This window comes from Cebidichthys violaceus, unplaced genomic scaffold (assembly GCF_023349555.1).
Source record: "Cebidichthys violaceus isolate CVI_PGR_0920_01 unplaced genomic scaffold, fCebVio1.0.p SCAF_10, whole genome shotgun sequence".
Taxonomy (NCBI): domain Eukaryota; kingdom Metazoa; phylum Chordata; class Actinopteri; order Perciformes; family Stichaeidae; genus Cebidichthys; species Cebidichthys violaceus.
The window spans coordinates 1,006,570-1,033,727 of record NW_027176263.1 but is presented as its reverse complement, the minus strand read 5'-3'; the positions used below and the strand labels follow the sequence as shown (position 1 = coordinate 1,033,727).

At 42.2% G+C, this 27,158-nt stretch overlaps 2 protein-coding genes across 2 annotated transcripts; both read left to right on the top strand.

Moving 5' to 3' along the window:
* The first annotated feature begins 7,107 nt into the window (after positions 1–7,107).
* On the top strand, positions 7,108–9,168 carry LOC137878290 (uncharacterized). Its single transcript, XM_068718550.1, has 3 exons — positions 7,108–7,161; positions 8,506–9,109; positions 9,141–9,168. The coding sequence occupies exons 2-3, from the start codon at positions 8,511–8,513 to the stop codon at positions 9,166–9,168; spliced, it is 627 nt and encodes a 208-aa protein (XP_068574651.1). The 5' UTR covers positions 7,108–7,161; positions 8,506–8,510.
* LOC137879082 (uncharacterized) lies at positions 9,169–14,677 on the top strand. The gene is made up of 9 exons (XM_068719658.1): positions 9,169–9,204; positions 9,347–9,418; positions 9,517–9,588; positions 10,084–10,137; positions 10,236–10,343; positions 10,554–10,628; positions 10,720–11,830; positions 12,040–13,175; positions 13,453–14,677. Exons 1-9 carry the CDS (start codon positions 9,201–9,203, stop codon positions 14,505–14,507), a joined length of 3,687 nt encoding a protein of 1,228 aa, XP_068575759.1. The 5' UTR covers positions 9,169–9,200; the 3' UTR covers positions 14,508–14,677.
* Positions 14,678–27,158: the final 12,481 nt, after the last annotated feature.

Sequence of the window (27,158 nt, the reverse complement as noted above, 5' to 3'; positions counted from 1 at the left end):
AAGTGCGAAAAGTTTCTTCTTTAGCATCAAAGTATTTCTCCTCAAAATTATAAAAGTATAAATTTCCAATTAATATGCTGAAAAAATCAGATCGGGGCTTTAATCAATGTTTCCAGAACGGCCTCTCTAAGTTTGTCCAGCAGCAGTTGTTTGAGCCACCTGTTCCTGTTACAGAAGCTGTCACCCAACCTTGCAGATTAAACAGGTGAGATTAAGGCAAAGCTCTGGGCAGCTTGCAGAACATCCCCTAACACAGGCTACAAACACCCCTTCTGTGACTGTGTTTGTGTGTCTGTGTCTATATGTGTGTGTGTGTGTGTGTGTGTGTGTGTGTGTGTGCGTGTGTCTATGTGTGTGTATGTGTGTGTGCACGCTCTGGTCCATTTGATGGTCATCCAAGCGTCTCCGTGTGTTTACTTGGACTGCAGATCCTTCCTCTCTTGCAGAGTCACACAGCTCTGTCGCTGGCCTGGAGATGAATTTGTGATCTGCTTAGCTGTTGCAGAAAACTCAAATTGTGGTTTTCTAGTGACTTAAAACAAACCATTTCTGTGTCAACACCACCTGCTTATGTCTTATCAGTGTGCCAGTTTCTGCTCCTTTAGCAACTGCCATGTGTTGTCATAATGTAACTCCATTTACCACAAAGTGTTGAACGGCACTTTCAGACGAGCCAGCACCTCGCACAACAAAGCGGCCCAATTATAGAGCCATTTATGTATTTGTCAGGGGCTTCAAATGGGCACTGGTTTCTCGGGGTAGCCATATTGGCGAGGTCAGGCACAGCATCTGAAAAAGGCAGCTTTATTACAGAACAAGCCATCCCTCTCTTAGATGAACACCCAAGAAGAAGAAAAAAAAGACAAAAAAAAGGAAGAAATAAAAAATGACAACTTTGTTCTTTACAACAGTTTGGCTGAGCCTGCCTGTCTGGCTGCTCTGCGGAGCGCAGCAGCATGTGTTTCAGGGATTGTTCTGGAAGCGGGAGTGCAGAAACAGCAGGGAGCAGAAGACAAACAGGCAATTCGTGACTCATTAAACACGGCGACGGTGGCCAGCACAGTGGAGGGGTGTGAGGACCCGCGTTCCAACCGGGCGATAAACCCCCCCTGTACCAGCTGGAGCAGGCATCTGTCAGCCGCACGCCGCACCACGCCACGCCGCCGATTATCAGCAACAAGCCATATACGACTGGCCGGCCACGACCATTTTCAAACACCCTACACTTACATAACAGCCCTGATTGGCTCACATGGGACCCGTAGGTCCACTGACAGGCCTCACGCTGGAAAGTTGTTGCAGGCCGAACTGTGGAGCGAGGCAAAGCATGTCTCTCTCTCTCTCTCTCTCTCTCTCTCTCTCTCTCTCTGATATACCAGAGGTCAACACATGTCATTTTTGTCATTTCGTTATGAGCAGCAGGTTGGCAGTTTGGTTTGGAAGTCCATCTGCTAACAGTGGCCCATAACAACAAAGCAAAGAAAGGACACCAAACCCAGAATAACTACCTGCTCCCAGGACAAGAGTTGAAGTCCAGGTAATTTTGACTTCAAACTTATGGCACATTCAACTGAGAGCTACTTGTATCTGACCTTGAAAAACTACAAGAAATTCATATACATATTTTGATATGCCTTGTTTTCAAATTTGCAGCAAATTGCACAATACTTCAGACACACTGGAGTGCCCCATCCGTACTGTGCAACTCCCAACAGAGATAAGAAGGCAGCGACATGGCTCAAGTTTAGTTCATTTGTAGAGCACATTTAAAAACAACAAAAGTTGACCAAAGTGTTGTGCAGCGGTAAAACAACAATACAATATATAAGAAGGCTGCTCACTCTTTAGCTACTAAATCATCAGCTCTGGAAAAAACAATGTGTCTAATTCTAATTACTCGATTTACTCGCCCGACGTGACATTTTACGGGCAAGCCTTATTGCTGAGCCCTGGTTGGTGAACATTGTGGAGCACTTAGCTGCTAATGAGCCGGATTTTTCCCAAAAGAGTTGGTGGAGACAAAAAGCAGAACTAGAAGGAGAATGAATATTGTACGTAGAGACAACTGTTAACTGTACAGACACCTTAAAAGACGATAGTATGTCAGTGTTGTGTTCACAGCATATTTATACTGCCCCCAAGTGGCCAAACAATCTGTTATAGTTGATTTGATGATTGCTAAATTCATGCTTGCTGTACGAGAGACTCCAGATTAATAAATATTTATTCCTCCATCTGTCTCAATAAGAAGCAAAAAATGTCAGAAGAGAATATTCTCCCTGAAAAAAAAACAAGGCGATAAAACAACAAAGATGACATAACTCAATAATAACTTATGACACTGTGGATGCAAGGTAATCAAAATCCTCCATCGCCTGGAAAAGCTCAACATCAGCACAACTTTGCAACGAGGTAAAAGTTTGCTCTCAATAGAATTTAATGAGCCGCTAACTGCCTAATTAAACGCTGAGAGCAGATAAAAGCATGAAATATAGATAAGCTGGAAACGCTGCCTACAGCTCTACGGTCCGCGCCGAGGAAGACAGTGATGTCTCCTAAAGCCACAATCAGCAGAGCAGCTGAACCGAAGCCTCGTCCTCCACCCGGTTGTGAATGTTTAATAAGAACGAGAAGCTAAACATGCTGCCTCACAAGCCATGAATTAGACTGAATCACCTGCCAATGGAGCAACGTAAAAACATGTCTAACTTTCGGTGAAAAGCCAGTGTTAATGTGGTACTTCAGAAGCCCATGGCACTTTCTAGGACTGAGGGATTGGGGCTTTAACAGCGCTCGAGGTGTGACAGAAGGGGCCTCTCCCTCTCCTCACCAGTGGTAGCCAGGGTTGTAATTCTGACTTTAGCAGTCTTTACGACTCCCTCTCCTCATTTCTCTGGAATATGAAAACATCAGCATATGGCCGCCAACAGCACCGAGGCTAAGGAGTCAATTTCCCCTAAGTAACATTGGGACAGGGGTGACATTCATTTCGATACTGCCCCCCTGGCTCAAAAAGAGGACAGAGGAGAGACAGAGAGAGAGAGAGAGACTGAGCTACAGAGCGAGAGGAGACAGATGGTGAGACGCACAAGGACAGAGAAATTCAATGGGAAAGAAAGAGACAAAGATGGTTTGACTCTCATTTTCTTGTACCAGCAGGTCTTCATCGCCTCCCTGTCTCAGTGTGTTCAGTGTGCAGTTCACAGAGTTTCATGTGGCTACCAGGAACAGAAAATCTGTCCGTCAGCTGCCAAAGGTTCCAGCTCCGCTCCGTTCCTCTGAGCGCTCTTAAAAACCCGCTGTTTCACACCCATGAATTACGCTATTTATGGCCCCGGTTAAAATGGGCAGTTTCTGGGCACGCTGCATGTGTGTGCCTCTGTTTCTGTGTGTGTGTGTGTGTGTGCGTGTGTGCGCATGGGTGTGCCATGTGGCAGATGGGAAGCAATATGGCACACCTCTGCCCGGACAGATGTGGCACAGCACATCACAGTGAGCTGGGAGAGGAATCGGAAACCTCAGGAACATCTGGACCATGGGGCAACCTTCACCCTCAGCCAACAAGCTAACTTTACCTAGCTGCTGAGGACCTGGGAGGAGAGGAGACGAGACGAGAGGAGAGGAGGAACCACTGACTCGTAAGATATCATCGGTCCCCGCTACACCCCTTACATCGCATCTTCATCTCCAGCCGCATTTCGACAAACAGATGAAGAATCCCACCTCCCTCAGTGAGGGCTGTCAATCAATTGCTCTGTGGAGTGGAGCGCTGAGGCCTGTCCCAACATGGGCCTGTCATGGCTTGCTGCACAGGAGTACATTCCCACCACTCAGGGGGCAGCCTGGCTGGGACAGACTGGGGCTTTTCACAGTAATATAAAATAGATATTAGAGAGGGAATTATGACCTGTTTAACTTCCTAACACTAGCTCTAAGCAGCTTATAATACATATCTTTTATTACAATATTTCATTTGAATTGTTTCTTTTTATGCAAAAAAAAATGATTGATGACAATAACAAAGTAAAAGGATAACATGTTGTTGGTCTGACTATCCAACCATGGTAACAGACCCAGAGTTTGAGTTACCTCTCCTTCTGAAACTGAAAAATGGAGTTTCCCTCATATCAGGGTGAACTATCTCCAGTTTTCACAAACCTGCTTTCTTAAACAGAGCCCATGACTCGAGTTTCACACCTTGCGAGAGACCACCTGGCTTTGCCAGCGTGTTTGAGTGTGTATAATAGTGTGTGTATAACAGTGCTGGGGGAGTAAACATTTTTGCATTGGCCGGGAATCGAACCCAGCACTCCCGCGGGCGAGAATTCTACCACTGAACCACCATTGCTGTTCTCTCAGAATAAAAGGGGGCGGGGCCTGATGGCAAACGTAGTATTTAGTTCCACAACAGCAGAGCAGTTTGGTCAAACAAATCTGAGTTGTTCACTCTTAGAAAAAAAAACCCCACGATTCATCATGGCAACAGGTAAACAAAAGGCCGCAGCATGACAGTTGCTGTCATGCTTTTGGTCTGGCACACACAGCGTTACAGACCAAAGTTCAGAATTTGTCACAACTGAAAGTCCAAATTAAATCTTGAAGGAACGACCTTATAAACATTTGGAACAACTAACTGAATCAGTCACTTGCTTGTGTATCATTCCCATACATGCTGCTCAGAGTTATCACAGTGACCAGCTCTCCATCTCTTCCATTGCACAGTCCTGCTTTCAACATAGCTATACCGCCTAGTTAACAGAGGTTACATCTACTTGTGTTATGATGCGTCTTTTGTTTTTTTGGGGACGGTGTGGGAAATAATTAGTCGGGAGCCTTGCTGTCAATTGTTGTTTTTAGAAAGATAATTGGAATTTAAAAAAAAATAATCAAAGAATCATAATTGGCCAAGAAAATTGCAATTGCAGCATCTCTATTTATAGATTAAATGCACAACTTTGACTATTTTCTGAGTGTTTTCTTACTTTGAGAATAGTTGACTAGTCTAAGTTTTAACCTTAGTTTAAACATCAGGGAATTTAGTGGTTAGGAGCATCCTTATATCAAGTAAAAACAAATGTGCGTCTACACCTCCTTTAAACGGAGTGTGGAGCAATCGCAGCACTTCTCTGTGAGATGAAGATCGTGGTGTGAGTCAGTCCTCTAGACTGGGCAGACGCTCCCCCGAACACCTGTACGTCCTCTGCTCCTCTGTCTCCTTATAGTCTGTTGTATGTCTACAGACCCAGGGAACAGCCTGTTTCCCTCACAAGTCATCTGGTACACGAAACAAAATACCTTCATGAGAATCTATATTTGATCATTCTCTTTCAAATAAAAATATTACCTGATCTGGAATATCACTCATATACCCAAACGGATGACAGATTGCAGTGTACGATTACTATACATTCAATCCTTTTATATGCTGCACATGTAAAGCCCTGGTGCTAGCATAGCACACAACAAAATGACTAGCATTTTCTTTAGATCCCTTAATATAATGTTTTAGTTTATTCAACTAAAGTCATACTCCAATTGTTTTTTAGTAAATATCTTCAAATGGCATGAAGTCCCACCAGAAGAACTTCTTACTCTCTGTGAATGACTTCGCTGTGTTAGCTGTAAGAGATGTTAGCTATTTTAACTATGTTAGCGATGTCAGCTATGTTGGCACAGAATTATAAATATACAACAAACACTCACAGGAGATGTAGCTACACTGGTCCAGCAAGAATGGCGACGCTTCGTACTGATGCTTATTTTCCGCGCTCTCTCTCTCTCTCTCTCTCTCTCTCTCTCTCTCTCTCTCTCTCTCTCTCTCTTCAGCATCTCAGACACCGTGAAAACTACAAACAAACAAACATTTTACATAAATTGCGAGCTCTTCCTGGAGTTTCTCAGGAACATATCCCTTGCTAAACAGGCTAGCACATATTAGCACATTAATAATGACATAAACTACAAAGTACAATCTCAAATATTCAACACATGTAAACGTAAATGCAGGTCAACAACAATACACACAAATACATGCACAAATGAACACTTTACCGTGTGCACCTCTTGGACCACGTGCAGAATTAGTTTAACCTGGGGTCGTTCACGCCTCTCTGCTTCTGCGCCAGCAAACGACCCACAATGCCAAGGTCATATGTCCACGCCAACTCTGGGTGTGGCCCGTTACTTTGCGACATTACATGACGAATCAATACCTTGAGGCACCACATACGGTACCAAATAAACTCAATACATTCACATGTCTCTTTGACAGTTACAGGAGAATCAAATACAGTGAAACACCTCTGCAGAAATTTGACCAGTTACTCCTCGCCAACAAACGCCCTCTGTTGGACTAACATAGCTATTGCAGATTGGACAAAAGACAAAATATAAATGAGTATAAATAAATAAACCATAATAAATGGTTAAATAAATAACCATTTTGTAAAAACATTCATGGTTCCCCAGATAATGTGTCCTCAAGTCTTTAGTGATCCCCTGACTTTTCCTCTCGCAGCACCAACAACTATTGGACGGATTGTCGTGACATTTAGTACAACCATTTACTCCTCCCTCAGGATGAATTAAACCACTTTGGTGATCCCCTTACTTTTCAAGATGTTGCCTAACGGACCCAGAGTTTAATTTACCTCTCTTTGTGAAACTGAAAAAGCAGAGTTCCCCTCATATCAGGGTTAACTTACTCCAGTTATCGCCAAACCTGCTTTCTGAAACTGGAAACTTTCTGATTCCAGTCCACGAGTCTCACGCCGCAGCAGCGGGAGCACGGGAGACCTCCTTCATCTGTGTCAGTGACTGGATATAGTACTGCGGAACTAAAGATTTTTGCATTGGCCGGGAATCGAACCCGGGCCTCCCGCGCGGCACCCGGGGATTCTTTAGCTAAAAGTCCCTAAACCGTTTCCCATTCATTTTCAATGGTAGTCCTAAACCAGTACGGATGTAATATATTTTTGGCCATCAGCAGCGCTGTGGAGCCAAAAGGACGTAATGTGTTCGGCTGGCCGCTAGTTGCGCTTTGGAGCCGTTTCGCGAGTGACAGACTTTCTCCGGTGTTTGTCAGTCAGTCGCAGCCTGGAAAGAGCATCGACCTCCCGCATTTTCCTAGAACTCTTCGCTGTGTGGACGCTACGTTAAACGGTAAGTCATTAAGATGAATAGCAATGAATTAAAATGTCATTATAATTAGTCTGGGCTGTCTGACATTCACTTGAACGCTAAAAAGATAAAGTGAGTCGTCTTTCTTCAGTGTTATTGTGTTGAAGTCGGACTTCTGTATGAGTTTGTTACCTTACATGCTAACGTAACGTAACCTGAAGCCGTTAACGGTTCATACCGGTTCATTCATGTCCGACTTTGTTGTGTTTTTTTGGCCGAAATTACCACAAGTTAATACGAACGTGCATTCAAATATATAGGTTAGCATTTACTGCTGTCCGATGAATATAGAGGCTGACCAGCGGCCGGTTAAGGTTAAGGTGAACGTTAGATATACTCTGTTACTTTACATACACGTAACGAAAAAACAACGAGCTATGACCGGACCCGGTGCTTCATTTGAATCACGTAACGTTAAATAAACACGCACGTCTCCGTTGGATCACGTCACGTATCGTCATTAATGCACGTAGTTCATAGTTACGTACATTAACTGCTCCACTGTTTGACATTAGTTACTAGTTACTTAGCAGATAGGACATCAGACAAAATATACTCAACTAATAAATGATGATGTGTTATTACAGATTACACTACCAGCAGTATATCAAGTCATTAAAGTGATGAACACATTAATACCTCAATAATTATAATACTATAATATAATGTATATTATTCTGCATTATGAGTTTATTTTTTGTACTTTTACTTAAGTAAGACTTTGAGTAAGTACGATTTAAATGCAGGACTTTTACTTGTAAAAGAGTATTTACACCATGTAGTGGTATTAATAATAATATTATTTTTTTTACTGAAGTACAAGGCCTATATACTTTCTCCATCACTGTTAAAATCAGAGATCACCAGAATATGATGATGTTGTTGTTTATTACATCGTATAATCTCTATTGCATGTTTGTTTGGGAGGGTGAAAAGGTGAATTGAGTTCCGAGCATTTCTTGATAAGACACTTCACACTTCATTGTTACTTCAGTCACATGACCGGGGGTCGTAAATGAAGGTGTGACTCCCCACTAGGCTGAGCTTCCTTCACCTCCCAAGTTCTTTTCCATCAGTCGTTCAAAGGCTTTCACCCACAGGGGGTCTGCCATTGAAGTGTAAATCAATCGCTGACTCAACAAGCACAGAGTTCATGTCAAATTGACAGGAACAGGCACTGAAGGTCCACACATGATCAACAACATCACATGTTAGGCTGATATACTAACCTCCTAAACCCTATCTATTAACATCTGTTATGAAAACAATGGCTGTCCATAAGGTAGTAATAGACTTATTCATATATTCTACTCTTTGTCATTACAGGTAAAATGCACAAACAGTTTTTTTTCCCTGGGAGAATGACGGTTACGTTCCGTAAGGGACCACTGGGATTTCTCCGTCAGGATCCGACTGATGCAGCCAAAGTCCTCAAAGACAACCCGTCTCTACAGGACAAGTCTGCAGCTGTGAAGGAGGAGCTGGTCAGACAGAATGCTCTGACTGTGGTCCGCCAGAGAGGAGGGGATGCCTCAGATAGAACTGAGGTGACTGGAGACTACATCCTGCAGTTTGGGAAGTACAAGGGCAAGTCCTTCCGCTGGCTCCTGGAGAATGACATTGGGTACACCATCTACCTAATCAGGAACCAGCAAAAGGAGGAGGCTGCAGGAGTGTTCATGGCAGCGGGGCACAGCAAGGACAGCCTGCTGTCATTTGTGAGCTATTCCCTCAGCTTTCAAGAAATCCAGTCTCTTCTCAGCTATGAGGAACAAAAGCCAGCTGTGACAGCAGCAGCAGCATCGGAGGATGACCAGCTGGTTGGTTTTGGCTCTCGTGCCAACAACACCTGGAGAGAGATTTGGCACAGCAGAGGTGATGGCTATGCATCTTTTATACTAAAGAAAAGCTGTGCTCCAGGGACGAAGATGCAGAAACTCCAGGTGTACCTCCAGAAGAAGCTGCATCCACCTTCTGGCTCCTCTGTGATGACACAACGTTCACCTGCTCCTGCTGAAGCCATGGGTGGGTCTGGTTTCCTGTTTGTTTTAGAGAGATGTACACGCTGTCATACACACCATCATTCCAGTCATTTAAGTCATACCCGCCCACGTACAAGAAGATATTCATTTAATGACATTCTGATTCTTGTCTGTTTGCATCTCAGTGATGGATGAAGATGAAGAGCTGGAGAGAGGGATGCTGAGTATCTCTCCTTCAAAGCAACAAGTGCAGTGCTGTGAGTAAACAGTTGCTGTCTTTTGTTTCTTTGTTTCTACCACCTGAAGATGTATTCTATTCAGTATATATGATATATTTTTTGTTTGTGTTTAACAGCTGTTTCTGCATCATCATCGTCATCATCATCATCTACAGCCAGACAACAGCAGGCTTCAGGAAGAAAAAGAGGTTTTTCACCAAAAACGTTCTGCCGTCAACTGACAGCCCTGGGACCATGAATTCTTATCCCACATGAAGCATGACTTGAGCCGTTCTCATGTTGACCATGTTCTGGTCCTGTTTGTGTTTTGGTGTTCTACTTGTTGTCCTAGTGACTATGAATTGATACCAGTCATGATGAGGGTACGTATCACTTTTTGTTTTCTTATATGGATAAAAAGAAAAAATATGTATGCATGTGAAACTTCTGTGTTACTAACACCTGAATGCATGTGTTTGAAGTGTGCCATGTTGCTTCACTTGCCTAGGTTACATCATACTGAATATTAACCCATCGAAACATAAACACACGTGTATGAATGAAGTATATTCTTTATATATTAATGTGAGAAACAGTCTGTTTCATTGGATAAGGCTGAGAAAGGCAGGTGAAGTAACCATACTAACAGTAGTGTTTGTATGTTGTCAAAATATAAATGACTGACATGTTTTTTTCTGTTGTAGAACCATCTGCTGCACTGGCTGCACCAACTCCTCTGAAGGGTTCACAAGTAGATGGTAAATGCATCTAACGTTTAAAGATATCCGTCATATTCACTGTGCTCATATCCGTTATAAAGCATTGGTTCTGGTTTGTGATCCTTCTCTCCTTGCAGCCGCCGCTCTAACTGTGAAGAGACCGGTGCCTGTTCCCCAGGAGCTCATGTGTCTGCTGCCAGAAGGACCGGCTCGTCCATCAACAGAAGCGACTGTCACAGTTCCTGGTGTGCATTATTTGACCTGTATTTGCATCTTAAAAATATCCATATGTAGTGTCCATCAATACTGTTGTTAATTCTTTAAAGTCTGTTTTAGACTTACTGCTGCACTGTATACAGTAACATGACATCTACACTACAGTGTAGATGTCATGTTACATTCTTGCTTCATGTTACTGTCAATAATAATAATAACATGTTTAATATTCTCTATAGTGTCAGAGGCCCCCCGGATTTCTCCTGAGACGTCTGCAGAGCCCGGTCAACTGTCACCTGCACAGAGAGATCAACGTTAGTATTAGAATGTGTTTCATGGCAAAAAGATTAAATCAAGTCGCACCAAAATGGTACTAATTAGCCCTGTTTATTCTTGTCTGACTAGGTGAGCCATTACCCAGGCCGTTAGCTGTGCCCACCCGTCCTCCTCCACAGCTCCCTGGCTACGACCAGGAAGTCAGCCAGTGGACCTGTTCACAGCAGCAGAGGATCTGGATGAAGACAGAGCTGGAATCCATGGGTCTCTGGCCGGGCTCCTTTCCTGTGCGCAACCTCATGAAGATGGTGTCATTGTGGCGTCTCCCTCCCCAGCCAGAATTAATTGACAGCGTCTCAGATCTTCCTTCCCCAAAGTACTTTCAGCTCCATCCCTTCTTCATATGGAAGCCAGAGAATGAGAACTTGATGGCTAGACTGAGGAACAATTACACTCTGCCGTGCATTGAAGGTTGTGCCCGGCCTCAAGTTGTCTCTGCAGGTGTTGGTAGACCTCGTGCGATTGTCGGTGTCACTGGACAGTACTACCTGTTGTCATCCAGGCTGTGCTGCAAAGTGTGCAGGAAGAGGTGGTACGCTGACAACCCAGTGTGGCTGGACAAACTCCCAAAGAGGTTCACAAACCTGTTGCCAGCAGTACTGACCTACAAGAAGGCCATTTGTAAATCGGTCATGGACGAGCTCAGGCGGACAGGCAACTCACCCACCGACATGGCAAAGCAGATCATGGAGATGATGCACCTGAAATTTGAACGTGCTCACCTGGCCTACCTCCTCAGCTGCCAAAACATCATGGATGCTGAGGCAGGAAAGTACGACCAAAGAACCATCACTCAGTTCATCAGGCAGGAAACCAAGCCAGCTCCCTTCGGAGAGTACGCTGATCCAGTTGGCTGGAACGGGATCTCTGTGTCTGCTCACTACCTGACCGACTGCCTGCTGCACGAGTACCAACACCAGGAGAGTGCCATAAAAAAACTCCTGCAGGGCACCTTTGGACAGGCTCTCCGCTCAGACCACACACGCAAAGTTGCGAGGAAGGTCACCTTTTCATCCGGCACCATGTCCTCGTATGCGGTCATGAATGAGAACTGGATGATCCTTTCATGGGTGATGGTGCAGTCGGAGACAGAGAAGTCCCTGAAGCCCATGTACGAGGGACTAGCACAGCGCTACAGCACTGCAGGCATAGAGAAGGCACAATACCAGTGGGTAGACAGGTAAATTATAATCAGTACTTTTTACCATCATTGGTGACACAAACAGCTCAGAATCACACTTACATTGCTTTTCATATTTCCAGTTTGATGACAGAAAATCCCTTTGCATTCATTTTATTGTGACGACCATATACACTGGACTACACATGGTGGTTGATATGACTACTTTAACATTCATGGCTATACTTTGTCTATATTTTTTCTTTCAGGGATTGCTGTGCAGCATTTAAGGTGGCTGAATCGTTTGCAGGAGAGCATCTGAACTGGGATTCTTGGAGAACAACTGATGCCATTGTTGCCGGGGCCACTTCTGGTAACCTGCTGAACACCTGTGCATCAAGATCCCACTTCAGTGCAAACATAACTATCAAGCTGGACTTATTCCACTGCATGAGGCGGTTCCTCCGTGAGTGTGTGTCAGAGCATCATGCCCTGTACAGCTCTTTTGCTCAGTTCCTGTCTGCAGCTTTTTCTGTGGTGGATCAGGAAGACCTGCAGAGGCTTAAAGCTGCATATGCCTTCTGTGGAATTCAGCCTGCCAACCCAACCAAGCTCCACATTCGCGAGCACTGCAGGACCAGGATTCCACAGCCTGAGGAGCTCATCAAGAGGGTTGAGGGAGTTTTCCAGCAGTTTCACCTTGCGAGTGATCCAAATGGCACTCCTCTCTTCAAGCCCTCAATGCTGAAGGCATGGCGGATTCAGCGGGTGCACATCCTGCGAAGTTGCCTGAGTGATCCTGTGGTGGAAGGAGGGACTTTGTACAGGTATGGAGGAACACTGCAGCTGAACCATATGCAGGGTGAAGGGGCCAAAGTTCCTGTTTGGATCCCCATCAGAGGCACGTCTCAGCAGGAGGGCTATCACTTCCACCAGGCTCAGTGGGTCACTGGAACACGTGTTTCCACAGAGCTGTTTCAAGCTCAGGGGATGACTGGGGTGGCACGGTGGAACTACCAGCGCCTGGTGGACTTGAAGCAGCCAGGCGTTCACCTCCCAGCTGTCTTTGATCCGGCATTGATTGCACAGCTCAACGCGGTCTCTGAACGGGTGTTGGGGCAGGTCAAGTATCCAGCTTTTCATCTCACTGGTAGAGACACTGGAGAGAAGTTTGGCCTGGAATACGTTGAGCCTGGTTGCCGCCCAGTTCTTCTAGACTGGGACAAGCACAGGAGCAAGACAGACTCCGCCCAGGCCCAGAATTCACCTCCTCAAAGCGGCCCGCCCGCTGCCCAGACTGCGCTTCCTCAGTCATCCTCAATGGCACCGCCCAAGTTGCTTCAGTTTTCTCCATGCCCTGCTGCTGATTCTGCTGCCAAACCAGAAGTGAATCCCACTACAACAGGTAAACATCTAACAGACAGACAAAGTAGTGCACCAGACTTCAGTTGGTAGTAACTCGATTTTATTCATATTTAATGACAAGCGTAATGGATGATTCACTTTTCCTTTTTTACGCGATGTGACAATATTGTGCAATTGAAAACATGTACAAAAACATACCAGTCAGCCATTTATCTAAAAGCGGAAAGTGTGTTTTCACCCATACAAGTGTATGAATTAGGGCTTTTCCCTTCTGTAGGTCAGAATGTCTTATTGTACTCTGTCTTTTGTTTTTATAGAAACCACACGTTGGCCGTCTCTGCCCCTGCTGTCCTCACCAACTGGCGCCCGCACTGGACCTGTGAAGACAGGAGGGAGAGTTTTTGTGTTGGACCACAAGCGATGGCCGGCCCCCATGAAGGCAGCCATCGACAACCTGCTCAATATTCACCGTGGGCAGAAGGACATGCTCAGGCTTGTGGACCAGGACTATGCTGCTCTAGTTCACAACTCCTGTACAGACCCCAACAGCATGCTCCACCCAACAACAAAATTGCACATCTCACTGTATGTAAAGCACCTGAGCAAATTATTAAACACCAGCTCATCTTTGAACATCAGCCCAGAAAAACTGCAAGAGAGGCAGGAACTCTGGCACTCTCTGACAGAGGGCAGTGAGACCACCAGTGTGCCAGTTGTGACCATGCCCGTTGCAGTCATTAACCCGCCTCCACCTGTTCAGACCCTGACTCAAGCCTCCATTGAGGAAATGGTACGAAACATCATGGAGAAACAGCAGCAGCAACAACAACAACAACAACAACAACAACAGTCAAAGGAAAAAAAGACCCAGACAAAAAGGTGTCTTTCTTGTGGTCAGCCAAAGTCCAGGTATGAGAATGATGGTTCTTCTATCCACTTCTTCTTCCAGCAGGGCCCTGTCAGATACTTTTACTGCTCCACGAAAGTTTTTAAAGTTTATGGTGCAGACGGTCTGACAAACCCAAGAATGCCCTTTGTCGACTTTGCAGAGACAAAGTTCTTTCAGCTGGAACTGGATGCAACAAGGAAAAGGGTGGAGGAGAGAGGACAGCAGAAGAGGAAGAGGACTGAATCCAAGCCCACAGGTCGTAAGTGCGGATTCTGTAAGATGGAACTGAAGCAGGGCCCAAACAGTCCTCATGTTCATACGGGGTTCCCTGGACTAACAGGGAAGTACATTTACTGCCCTGGTAAAGTCTTTTCCTTTTACAAAGACCAGGGCATGGAGAAGCAGATGACCTGGACTGAGTTCCAGAGGTCTCCTTTTTATGAGACAGAAAAAAAGAGATGGGAGGTTGAAAAGGGAAAATAAGAGACATGAGTGTTTTGTCGTGTATATACTGTATATATTTGCTCATTTTTTACTGGATTTATTATTATATTTGTTGTACATATTTGTGTTGTGTATTTGTGATCTTGCACTATGGGCTCTGTGTTCAACATTTACTGTCCCTGTTGTGTTTAATAAATATATTTTGTTCACTAATGTTTACATGTCTCATTAATAAGTGAATCATTATAGTGAACAGTAAATAAATATTTAATTGAAGTAATTAAGTGATTGCAATTTAAATGTTCATAATTAGGAAAACTGCAATATAATAGGTTAATAGCCATAAATAAATCATGCACTTGATAATATGTCTGCCACTACAATCTAGTGATAATCAGTAAATGTTAAAGTTGGATACACATTTCTTGATTCATAAATAGCTCTTTATCATTGATGAGTGGCTTTGCCCCAACTGAGACTCGAACCTGCGTCCAGGAGCTGAAACCAGCACTGTGAAAGTGGACTTTGAGCACCTTGGACAGCGTTAATAATGCTACAATTTCATTGGCTGTCAGCGTATGCCAACTATACGCGACTGGCCTCCGCGTGGCAGGCGAGAATTCTACCACTGAACCACCAATGCAATTGTTGCCCTAAACCAAGGCATGCTGGGAAATGTAGTTCTTCAGAACTACAAAACAGGTGATCAGCGTTTGTTCAATCAGCTTTGAGTTTGTTCACTCTTAACAAAAAAAGACATCATCAATGGAGCTCCAATGGCGCGATTCATCACGACAATAGGTAAACAAGAGGCAGAGCCTCGATTTTAATCCGGAGAACGTATTATTAATTAATCCCTGTAAAATATATATATATATATATATATATATATATATATATATATATATATATATATATATATATATATATATATATATATATATATATGTATGGACTGAGCACATTTATCTTTAAAAAAGAGAGCCTGAGACAAAGTGTCGATAACTTAACACAATTAAGTTTAAAATGTCCACATCGACATCGCAGGGACCAGCTCCACATCTCTCCCTGACTCAGCCCGGCTTAAAACGAAAGCTATACAGCCGGTGCGTTCAAGCTCCATTCAGCACATACAACACACAGTACCGTGTGTGATCAAATGCTGTACAAAAGTGCATTTAATAATTCTGCCAATGAATAAATATATAGACAGCCATCCCTACAGCTTTGGATTTAAGGATGGTAACGCCTCACAGGTACAGAAATCTTAACATTTTCCAGTCCTGTTGTTTGAAAGACATCAGGTGCAGTTTGTTGATAGTGGGCTATATGCCCCTAATCATAACACATTACAATAATTGATTGACTTTTTACACTGCAGTTTAACTACCCTAAAATGTGGAAATGCAAAGTTTGTAAAAGCTCCTGGATCTGAAACTATTTCTAAGATTTGAATACAAGAATAAGTGGTTAAGCCATTTTAAAAAACAAGTTCCCCTCCTGCCAAGGCTGTGATGGAAAAAAAGAAAGTATTTAGTGCAGTGTGTTTCACAGATTAAAGTCAACATTAGGTAGATCATAATAACACCCTGAAGCTCAATTAAACAATCAGAGAACAATTTCACACTAGAGCAGGCAACAGGTAATTATAATAAACTGACTTTCCAGGAAAAGCAAACAATTGTATTTTGTAGATTGTATTTTGTAACATAACAGGACTCAGAGCAGACAGCAGCGTGAGAAGGCCAGAACAAGTCCTTATGTATCATTACATCACTTAAAAAACGGTTGCATTATTTGCATTATATTACTATTGCATGGTATCTACTACTAAACAAATCTGGGTGGATATGTGTGACTAGCATTTTTCTTTTTAAGAAAACCAAATGTGTGTCTCAACTGCAACAGTAAAACATGAGAGGCACAAATTGTGGTTTGTTGTCTAAATGTCTCCAGGCTTGTTTGAGTGGTTAAGCCTTAAAAGTGTTTATTTAACCCGGCAGGAGTCGAAACAACCACAGATTGTTTAATCGTTCTGCTAACTTTTTCTGTCTGCTTTTCTTTTCTTTTCATCCGCGGTCAGAGATCACATCATTTATATTATTTCCTGCTCCATTAGGAAGCTCCGGTGGGAATAAGAACAGGCATATGTTGGACAGAGGTGTGCTGGATGCCTCTAGACTGAAGCCCAGATGTCCTCCCGTCCACACAAAGCACCGTCAATATGGCTCACATCCTCTGTCTCGCCTCAAAACAAAAACATCCCAAACTTCAGGGACTATGTGCTCCTCAAAAGCAACCAAATAAACAGTGTGGCAGTTCTGAAACAAGAAACCTTTCATAAACAATGTACTTTTTCATGAGATATGATATCAGTTTATCACCCTCTGTGCTCCTTCTATTCATTGGTGAAAACACTGAGCATGTTTTATTTACAGTATCATAACTTTATTGATACATCATGTAGAGACAATTATGTTATATGTTTTATATCTTCAGGGATTTACAGGGATTTTTAGACTCTTTCAATAAAAAAGACACAATAATCACTTAACTTGTAAATAGACTGTATTATAGCTTGATTTGTGCTGTATTTGTGTGTATGAATAGTGGAACAATATTTTTTTACGAGCCAGAACTGAATTTAAATTGACTTGTAACATTTCTATAGGCGCCTGTGTCATTTTTGAAATGTATTTTTGGGTTCCTCGCAGCTTTGCTAAGTTGACAAAATGAGAAATCAGACTTATAGCTGAGTTTGTGCAGAAAGAAAGGATTCCATGTAGGTGGGCTGAGGACAGTTTAAAAGGTGCTAAACAAAGTGACAAATGACTGAAGCTAAATCTACCTGGACTAGTCCCCGTCCTCTTGGTCTCACATCTTGCATCACATCACAGAGAAAAAACAACCGGCAGACTCCTTCCTCAGCTCCCGCTCCCTCTCGGCTCTTTGAATAATTAGTGATGTGTGTCAATATTGTGGCCCATAGTAACCATATGGTGGGTGCAGGCAGACAGGCCATTGTTTGGAGCTGTGAAATATTGTGTATCCCTGCGAGGGCTGGAGCCAGCAGAGGCAGGAAGTGTTGTCGGGACTGACAGGGACATTGTGCGCTTGAATGGGCGAGTCCTCGGTGGCAGGGAGCACCGCGGACCCAGACAGAAAGTCTTGACCCTGGCGAGAAAGGCTGATTAGGCATGGTGCTGCAGGCCTCTCCTTCATCCACCCCCACCACCACCACCACCACTCTCATCCACACCCCCAACTGGAAGCCGTTAGGGCCCGAGCAGAATACAACAAGGCCACTTAACTCAGCGGCGCCTTTTCACTGCGCACATAAAAACACTCATATATTCATGTCAGGGGTGGAGAGGAAAGGAGAGGGGCGGGGGCTCGGGGCCGCACCGTCAGTGTGTGAACCCCGGAATGATTAGAGTGAGTGTGTGTGTGTGTGTGTGTGTGTGTGTGTGTGTGTGTGTGTGTGTGTGTGTGTGTGTGTGTGTGTGTGATTTGTGGGAGTGACAGTGTAACATAAGAGAGTGTGAACTCGACAACTGATCTAATGCCTCTTAGAGGTGGAACGGAGTAGAAGAGAATGAAGTTGCTTTTGAGCGTTTTCTTTCAGCACTTTTTTAACATGCATCAAAACCAAATGATGTCGTTAGCGTGTTGTGCAGAGGACAGATTGGAAATGATGCTCAGCTTTTGTTTTACAGTCCTCATACTGCCACAGTATAATCAGACAAACACATTAGTTCAGATGTAATCGAAGGAGGCCAACATTATCCTGCCACATTAACAAGCTGTGGCGCGCAGGAAAACGGAGCAGCCAGTGCATCCTGACACTACACAAAGCCTTAAAACACACATATAACACCCCAGCAAGCATCCGACTCTTAGCTCTGCAAACATTTAAATTCAGGAGATCCTTCAAAACGTCGAGGAGAGACATTTAATTGCGATGCTTCTTCGGTAAACATCCGAGCTTCATGGCAAACATTTTACTTGTTAATGGAGCATTTAACAAATTGAATATCAAAACTTTATGCTGCTCAGAGAAAAAAAACTCCACATCACTCGCAAGACGACCAAATAAATCAATGGAGTGAATTATACTTTTAGAATTATGTGATGCACTTTAAAGGATCCAGCGATTTGTTAAACTGAGCACTGAACTTTTTTTTCCCACAACAGTGATAATACATCTTTTCTGCAAAACAATCTGGGCAGCTTCAACCGGAGGAGCTGGTTCATCTGGTTCTGTTTCATTTCACCATCCTCTGAGTCTTCTGCTCCTCTCTGCTCCAAAACTGCTTGATCAAATACGCCTCCATCCACATCCCTCCTCTTCCTCGTCTCTCCATCCTTCCCCTCTTTCATCCCGTCCTCCTTTCCCCTCTCTGCCAATTATCTCTCCGTCAGTCTGTCACACTTTGTAGTCTAATAAAGGCGTCCTAAATTGATGCCCATCCCGCCTTTATCCCCCTGATAAAGCACAACAATTAAGGCTCATGTCTCTTTGCTCAGGGCCCTTTGATGGCACACAAAGCTGCACCCAGAGAGAGAGAGCGAGAGAGAGAGAGAGAGAGAGAGAGAGAGGTGGTGGAGCTGTAGCTCTCTCTCTCTCTCTCTCTCTCTCTCTCTCTCTCTCTCTCTCTCTCTCTCTCTCTCTCTCCAAACTAATGTATGCCACTTAATGCAGGTATGAATCCAGAACAGTCTGTGCACAACAATGCATCTCAGGGGACTCGTGAATACTGCTGACTTTAAACAGGAAACAAATTGACAAGACACTTCTTGACTTTAACGCCAGTGACTCTGGACTTCACTTGAACTTTCTAGCCCTTTAATTTAGAATAATTTGCCAATCTTAAAAGTGGGCCTCTTTCTGCCAGCATTCTCAGGGAACAGATTAGACCAGGACTAAACCATGATAAGGTTTTTTGGGGGGTTTCTGGCCTCAAGCAGTCGCCGACCATTGTGGAAGGAATACCTGTAATGAGAAAAGCACCACAGGTGTGACAACAGCCATGAGCAAGAAGCTATATAAACTAAAACAACTTATAATTTGTCGATGTAAACAAAATGTGTTTATACATAAGAGCAGAGGCTCAATATATGAATAATACATAGAATAGAGATAAAGTCTAAACAGTTGTGCTGCCACTCAACATTTCTCCTCCTCAATCAGCAAAACATACAAATCTCAATTTAGTCTTTGAGTTTGTGTTATTTTTCATCTTTCTTCAAATGCTGAAAACACAAAGATTCAGTAAGGGATTCAAAACTTGATTCTGTTGAACCCCAACCTTAGTCACAAGAATAACACCAAGCATTATAATTCAGAATTTCTTCTGAGGGCAGAACAAAAGTTTCTGTTCCCAAAGTAAAAAAGAAAATCGTTTGGAAATGATTGATAAGAGTCTTGAAACAGCAAAATGTGGTAAACAATCATCAGGGCATGAGAAATAAAGCATAGATAATTACTGAGTAAATGCCAAAACATTTAGAACAAAAACGAGAACATTTAAAAAACACAGCGTGATTCCTGCAAGAATGTTCAACATGTTACCTCTTTGTTTATTGAGTTGTTGTTTTTTTGCTGTATGCCACGACATCGGGGGGGGGAGGCAAAAAATTTGAATCGTCAGTGGAAGTAAATGGAAAGCTGTGAAGAAAAGCAGAAGACACGACGTCGTTAAAATCCATCTTCGGTCTGAGAAGGATTCAGATACACAAGAGTTATGTTGTGATGGTGAACAATCTGCACCCTGTTATTATACCAGAGACGGATCTGAGGAGAAGTGAGCGCAAAACTCTTCAACTCAAAGAAAAAAATTATTTTTCTCTGTTCCAAAATCCAAATGTTGGATTATTGTTGCATTTTCTGCTGATGCCTAAAGCTCCTTCAAACTGTATTTAGATTATTTGGAGAAAAGTCTAAAGGTCAGTGACCTTACTCAGTAATGTGCTATTTCTACAACAATATATATAATATAAAGTTTGCTAACATTAGCTAGCATTAAGCTACTGGCTACCAGACCCAGTGAGGCTGTAGCAGCAAAAAACGTGAGTGTATTGAGCAGCAATTGTAAAATAAAGAAAACTCTTTCTCCTTAACAGTCACAAGTTGACACTGACAAATGAATACAGCTATTGACATACTGTAAGCATGTTCGCTGCAAATCAACACGACATTACAAACTGAAGTAACTGGTGATGTTTTTAGATTTTTTTGGTTCCTGTTCCATCAAGCCGTCAGTATGCAAATACAAGATGACGGAAAATAACATTATCGGAATGAGCTTTATTGGCCAAGTGTGTTTACGCATACAGGTGGCTCTAAATGCACTCACACACAGCTCCATGAGGGATGTTCATGAGGACACCGAGACGTGAGGTTCAGTGTCTCGCTCAAGGACACTTCAGCATGGAGGCAGGAGGAGCCGGGGATCGAACCACCAACCTTGTTGTAAAAGTAGTAAAAGTTGCTTTATATGGGCGACTGTGGCAAAGTGGATAGCAAGGCTGTCCTTCAATCGAAGGGTTGGTGGTTCGATCCCTGGCTCCTTCCTCCTTGATGTGACCTTGAGCAAGACACTTAATCCCAAAATTGCTCTGGTAGCTGTGCCTACAGTGTAGTGTGATAAAATCTGAATTGTAAGTCGCTTTGGATAAAAGTGTCTGCTGAAAGTCTGTAATGTATATGCATACAGTAGGTGGTTTATGTAATCACATGTGTTAAATAATAGTTTTTTCTGACTGGTTTAACTCTTCATTAAGTGATAGCATGTGGTATTCGAGTTTACTTTTGGTAAAGAACTTTCAGTCTTTCTCAGCTTCCTCAAGCGGTTAATGCTTTTTTTCTTCTTCTCTGGCTGTCGTTTGGTTGATCCGCATTATGTGCACACTGTGCTGAGGCTGCATGTGTACTGTCCCTCCCACCAGCAGCACCAGCTCAGCAGTGTAGTTACCTGGGAGGCCGGGCCTTGAGAGTGAGTAATGCTGCTGAAACAAAAGCGCTGACAGCAGAAGTGTGGAGAGAGTGATGAGACCCCCTGCTGGCCTGTTAGCTTGCCTGGCCTCGGAGTCTCCTCCCTGGCTTTCCCTTTCAGAGTCCTGCCCCCGAGGGCTCGGAGCCCTGGAGACACCGGGATCCCGGTTTACCATTGGTCACCTCTTATCCAAATGTTGTAGCCTTCTTGAGCTCAAATCCAAAATAACAACTTTAATAGTATGTAGTGTGAGGAGTTTGAAAGCTCAAACACTAAGAGGCTGTTTTACTTTGATGAAAGGAGGTTAGTATCAAAAAGTGCATGTATGTTTACTTACATATATCAAGTACAGTTTTGAGGTACTTTGATGTGTTTCAATATTCTGCTATTTTATACTTCTACTCCACTACATTTAAAAGGGATTATTGGACGTTTTTCTCCACTACAATAATTTGACATATTTATTGACTAGTTGTTTACTACAGATGAAGATTTTACATACAAAATGATAATGATCACCTTTTAAAATGTTGCAGTATAGATTTAACTACTCAAAAGTATATAAAACAGTAATGATCCCCACCTTAACACAAACATTTTAATGCAAAACATAAGAAATATATAATTATAACACTTGAAAAAGGGACATCCCTCATGGCAGTACTTTTGATACTTGTTTTTGTACATTTTGAACATTTACTTGAATGCAGAACTTCACTTGTAACAAAGTATTTTCAGTAGGATACTGCTACTTTTACTTGGCTCTCAATACTTTTTCCACCACTGAGTAGTATAAAATAAGAAGGCACCTGATGTGAGAAGGGAAATTAAGATTAAAAAGAAATTACATTAAGCTTTAAATACTGTATACGATGGTGGTTGCTTTGTCTCATCAGTAGTGTTGCCATCATTGACTCACTGTCAAAACTAGCTTCAAAACACGCCATGAGAACAGATTTAACAGTTTCTTTTTAAATTGATGTTCATGCTTTGTTCGATGAGCATGAGAAGAAATGAAGAAGCTTTGATGATAAAACGTGACATGATGTGTTTTCTCAGACTTGTAAAGAAACTAAGAAACACTCAGTCAACTACCTCCAAATACTGAACTCAATGAGAAAAATAACTTTTAGTGTTCGTGTTTGGAGGCTTCACACGGGAGACTTATGGTGACACAACACCACCAACTTCTCCTGCCCCCCCTCCCATCTCTGCCAACCTCTTGTGGTTGCCAAGGTAAACGTGGGATCGGCTGCAGGCTCGGAGGGACGTCTGGCTGTGATGGGGTGCGTGACATGATACTCGACAATCAGACACCATGACAACCTGGCAACAATGCTGTCGATTCAGCAACCACACTGTATGAGGAGTCGGAGGGAAAGAGGACAATAAACATGTTGCAGAGTGGAGGAAACTCAGCTAGGTGTTGAAAGGCTGCAGAGGAATAACAGGAGCTTAATGAGTGAAAAATGTGCTTTCTGTCCTTTTGTCTGTTTCACTCTCATGCACAAATAGGCTCTTACATTTAGAAAGTAAAATCATTATATGAAGCTTTTTAATATATTCTGCTTTTTTACTAATAATAATAAACACCCATCCTGGAGGTGGAAATAAAATGGGAAATCTCAGTTTGTTTTTCAGGATACATGTTGTTTCCCTTCCACATTTATTTAGCTGATGATTGTATCCAAAGCGACTTCAAATAACTGCATTCAATCATGAGGGTACAACCCCAAAAAGTGCAAGAATCATGCAAGTAGGCCTTCATCAACTTCCTCAGATATGCTGATCTACTTCACATTCTATTCTATTATAGATAACAGGAGATAAAGAAAGTGTTTTTGTTGTTTTATTTTAAGGGCCATGGTAAAGTCTGAACAGATGAGTTTTCAGTCTACAACAGAAGATGTGTAGAGTTTCTGGTGTCCTGAGATCAAGTTGGTTCCACCATTGTGGAGCCAGGACAGCAAACAGTGTGACTTTAAATGATCTTTGTAACGATCTAATAGAGAAACAGAAGATGTAAATCCAATTATTTGTTGAAGTTCTCATAATGTGCTTGGAAAAGGGAACCCCAACTCACATGTACATATAGATCAGGTGAACTTCAACCCCGGAAGACTTTCCTCCAATAACACGAGGAGATATGTGATGGTCCGAGTGTGTGTTAAATGTAATGTCATGTCACTGATTGTCTGTAAAAGTCAGAGAATATAAATAACAAAATACAGTATAATGCTAATGTTTATAGTAATTCTTCATATCTAGGCAATTCAAAGTGCTTCATATGCATTAAAAAAAAGAAATCTATTACAACAACATTAAATCACACACTAAAACAGAAAATAAAATAGAAATAAACAAAAATTATACAGTTGGAGAGCAGTTATAGTGCAGCAAAATGCTGTAAGTTGCTCCAAATTTGATAACGTAAAAAAATAAAGTAGAAAAATGAATCAACTGATGACACGGGGGTAGTTTTTGATTTTGATTTTAAAGGTTTGCAGCATCGTAGCTAAAAGCAGCTTCAAACTGTTTGGTTCTGCTTCCTAAAGAATCACAAGGCCTTCTGGGTACTCTGTTCATCAAACAGCTCAGAGATGTGTTCATGGCCCAGGTTGTTAAGTTATTTATAACCCAGCATCACCACTAAAATCTTTAACTAACTGGAAGCCTGTGCAAAGCTTTAAGAACAGGAGACATGTCTTGTTAAAATGTTCTGACTGAGCTGAAGTTGATATTTTTTGCGCCGATTCCTTCTATGTTTGTGATGATAAAATACTGATTTAGAGTATAAAAGTCTAAATGGATAAATATCAATTTAAGTGTTGCAGATCAAAATAATAACGATCTTTACCCTCTATTAGGCCTACACTGCCACCGTGTGGTAGCAGTAGAAACCAGAAATCTATAAAATGTATAGCTATCATCTACAATGTTCTGGATATATTCTTCCTCATGATGCATATTACCAAGTAACTCCTATTTTTAGTTTCAGTATAGTTTAGAGTCATATAAGGATCTTATAGAAAAAGATGGCTATAGACTTATTTTGAATAATGTAACATGAGATGTTGCATGTGTGTTGTAGTTCAATCATATCAAAAACTGAATGGCTGAAAATTGATGGCTTGTAGAGTTGGTTTTTTTCAGTGTCAGTTTCCTTTTTCTTACATAGTGAACATTTTGGTGTTTTTTCAGCTCAGATAAGAAAGATAACATAACATAACATAATATAAGATAAGATAAGATTAGCTTGAATTCTGAAACAATGGATAAAATGTACATCCTAATGCCATACAATATCTTATACCATATAAATAATAAGTGCAAACATGTGCAAAACGAATTAGTCCAGTAGTGCAACTCTGAAGGTCTTAAAGAAAAGACCCTGTCAAACAATACTGAATGGAAATGGGTCCATTTTATTCTGTTATAAAAGCCAGACAGATTATAAAACATTTACATTTTGTAACAATGTCCAACTTCATCAATTGTACTGAAATGGTTTCATGGTTCTAGTTGATGGAGGATGCAACACCCAGGGAGACATCCTGCTCCCATTTATCACAATGAATCTGGGTGCAAAGTGGGAAGCCCTCATCCACGAACCCAGATATGTCCCACAGGGGAGCGTAGAGGTCTCTGCAACCAACACTCTCATAGCCTTGATACACATAGGGGTCACCGCAGTTGGAGCTGAAAGTGACCTGATGCAGAGTCCTCAACATCCAGCTGCTTTCTGTGACCTCAGTGCAAGAAGACGCCTCAACGTCACTACTCAGACCACACCAAGCCTCCACCAGGGGAGAAGAGTCTTCATTTGTGGGAGGAAAGTCAGTACTCATGCTGACTGGCTGCCACATGTGCAGACCTCCAGGTCCTGGTGTAGATTTGGAGGGTCCAGAGATGCAGTCCAGCTCAGAGCTGTTGCAGGCTGGATAGTAAAGGTGTTGCTTTTTCCCAAGGACTTTTGTTAGATTACATGCAGTGTAATCCTCATCTTTGTCATCACTTTTTAAAGCATTTAGTAGAGTGACTGTTCGCATCCATGCTGAAAGACAGGACATACAGGAAAGTTGACAAATCAGCAATTAGCTGCTAAAATTGAATATTTCCTGATTTTGTTAATGTTCCTTATATAGTGCCTACATTGTCCCATGTTTTTCTCCCAGCTCCCTTTTGACATAATGTAAGAAACATACAAGTAAAGGTTTTCTGTTGTACAATGTTGGGAAGTTCAATTAAGCTTTTTTGTGTAAAATCTGAATCTGCAAAGTTCAATATTTGCCACTGAAATATTGGTGAAGAACTATAAAATGTCATTGAATTGAAATACTCAAGTAAAGTACCTCAGAATTGTTCTTAACTACAGTAACGTTACAGTACCATTACATTTAGGACATGGGGGAACTATTGGACCGTACAAAATCAGAGATGTTATTTGTAAGATAGACAAAATATATATAAGTAAACAAAATAAAGTTGCATCAAAGAAAAAACCTAGAAAAAGACTCATAGTCTGGCAGTAAAACATAAAAAAACGTTTAAAACGTAGCTATATTTAACAAATTTGCAAGCTGGCATCCTTAAATATTCCAGACAACAATTATCCTCACTGATCCACATTAGATGTGTAAAATCACTTACTTGGTTGGAAGTATTTCTCCATTGTTGACTTTTGAATCTTATTTCTGTCAGGACTGCAGTTGCTGCTTACTCAGCTAGTGAATGTCAACTGACAAAAGTGAATTGTTTTCTGCATCTGAGGAGCATTGTGACATTCAACTGCCTCATTCTGGAACTCTAATTATGTCATGTTGTATTGTGTTAAACAATACAACACCCTGATACTAAAGGCCACACATTCCCAACAATATTGTCACAAAACTAAATTACCCACTTGTACTGTACTTTGTGATTGAGATTTTTCTTTTCTACTTGTATCATATTTTGGAATATGCCATAAAAACTAACGATCAATATAGGGAACCTGCTGTTATTATTCAACAATGTTTTCCGTTTGTTTTTAAAAGTATTTGTTTTGTGTCATAATTTCTTGTGGGGATATTAAATCATAATCAACAGGCTGCAACTTGTGCTGTAAAAGTTATTTACCGCTTGGGATAAATGGGGTCCTTGCAGTTTTACGTGGCAGCACTAGAGGGAGCCCTCTACTCAGTCTCCACCGTCTCCTGAGCTCAATTAAATATAGATGTAAAGCCCATCACAACTGACTGCAACATGAAGCCAAGGGACTGGTATTCAAATAGGACATGACTTGTAGAAGGGGGAACTTTTTTTATTTTAAATTTAAATTTAGAATAATCCCTTAGAAAGAGTCCCAGGTAGAGTACAGCTCATCCATACCATGCAAACACACACTGTACAGTCCACACATCTGGAGTTCAATGCTGCTCTGGGGGGGGGGGGGGGGTTCTGTCACTGTTCACTGACCCGCTCTCTAAATTTATCAGGACTTGTGTCATCACGTGTGTCTCTCATATTTCTGCTGGCCGACGGGACCGACAGGCTAAGAATAGAAGAGCACTGACACAGATTAACAGGGCTGGTCTCTCCTTCTCACTCTTTCTAAAAAACGAATTATTTTCCATCTGTCGCTCTTACGACCATGAACCTCCTCCTTCTCTGCGTGTGTCTTGACCTTTTCGTATGTTTGACTAGTGACCTCGTC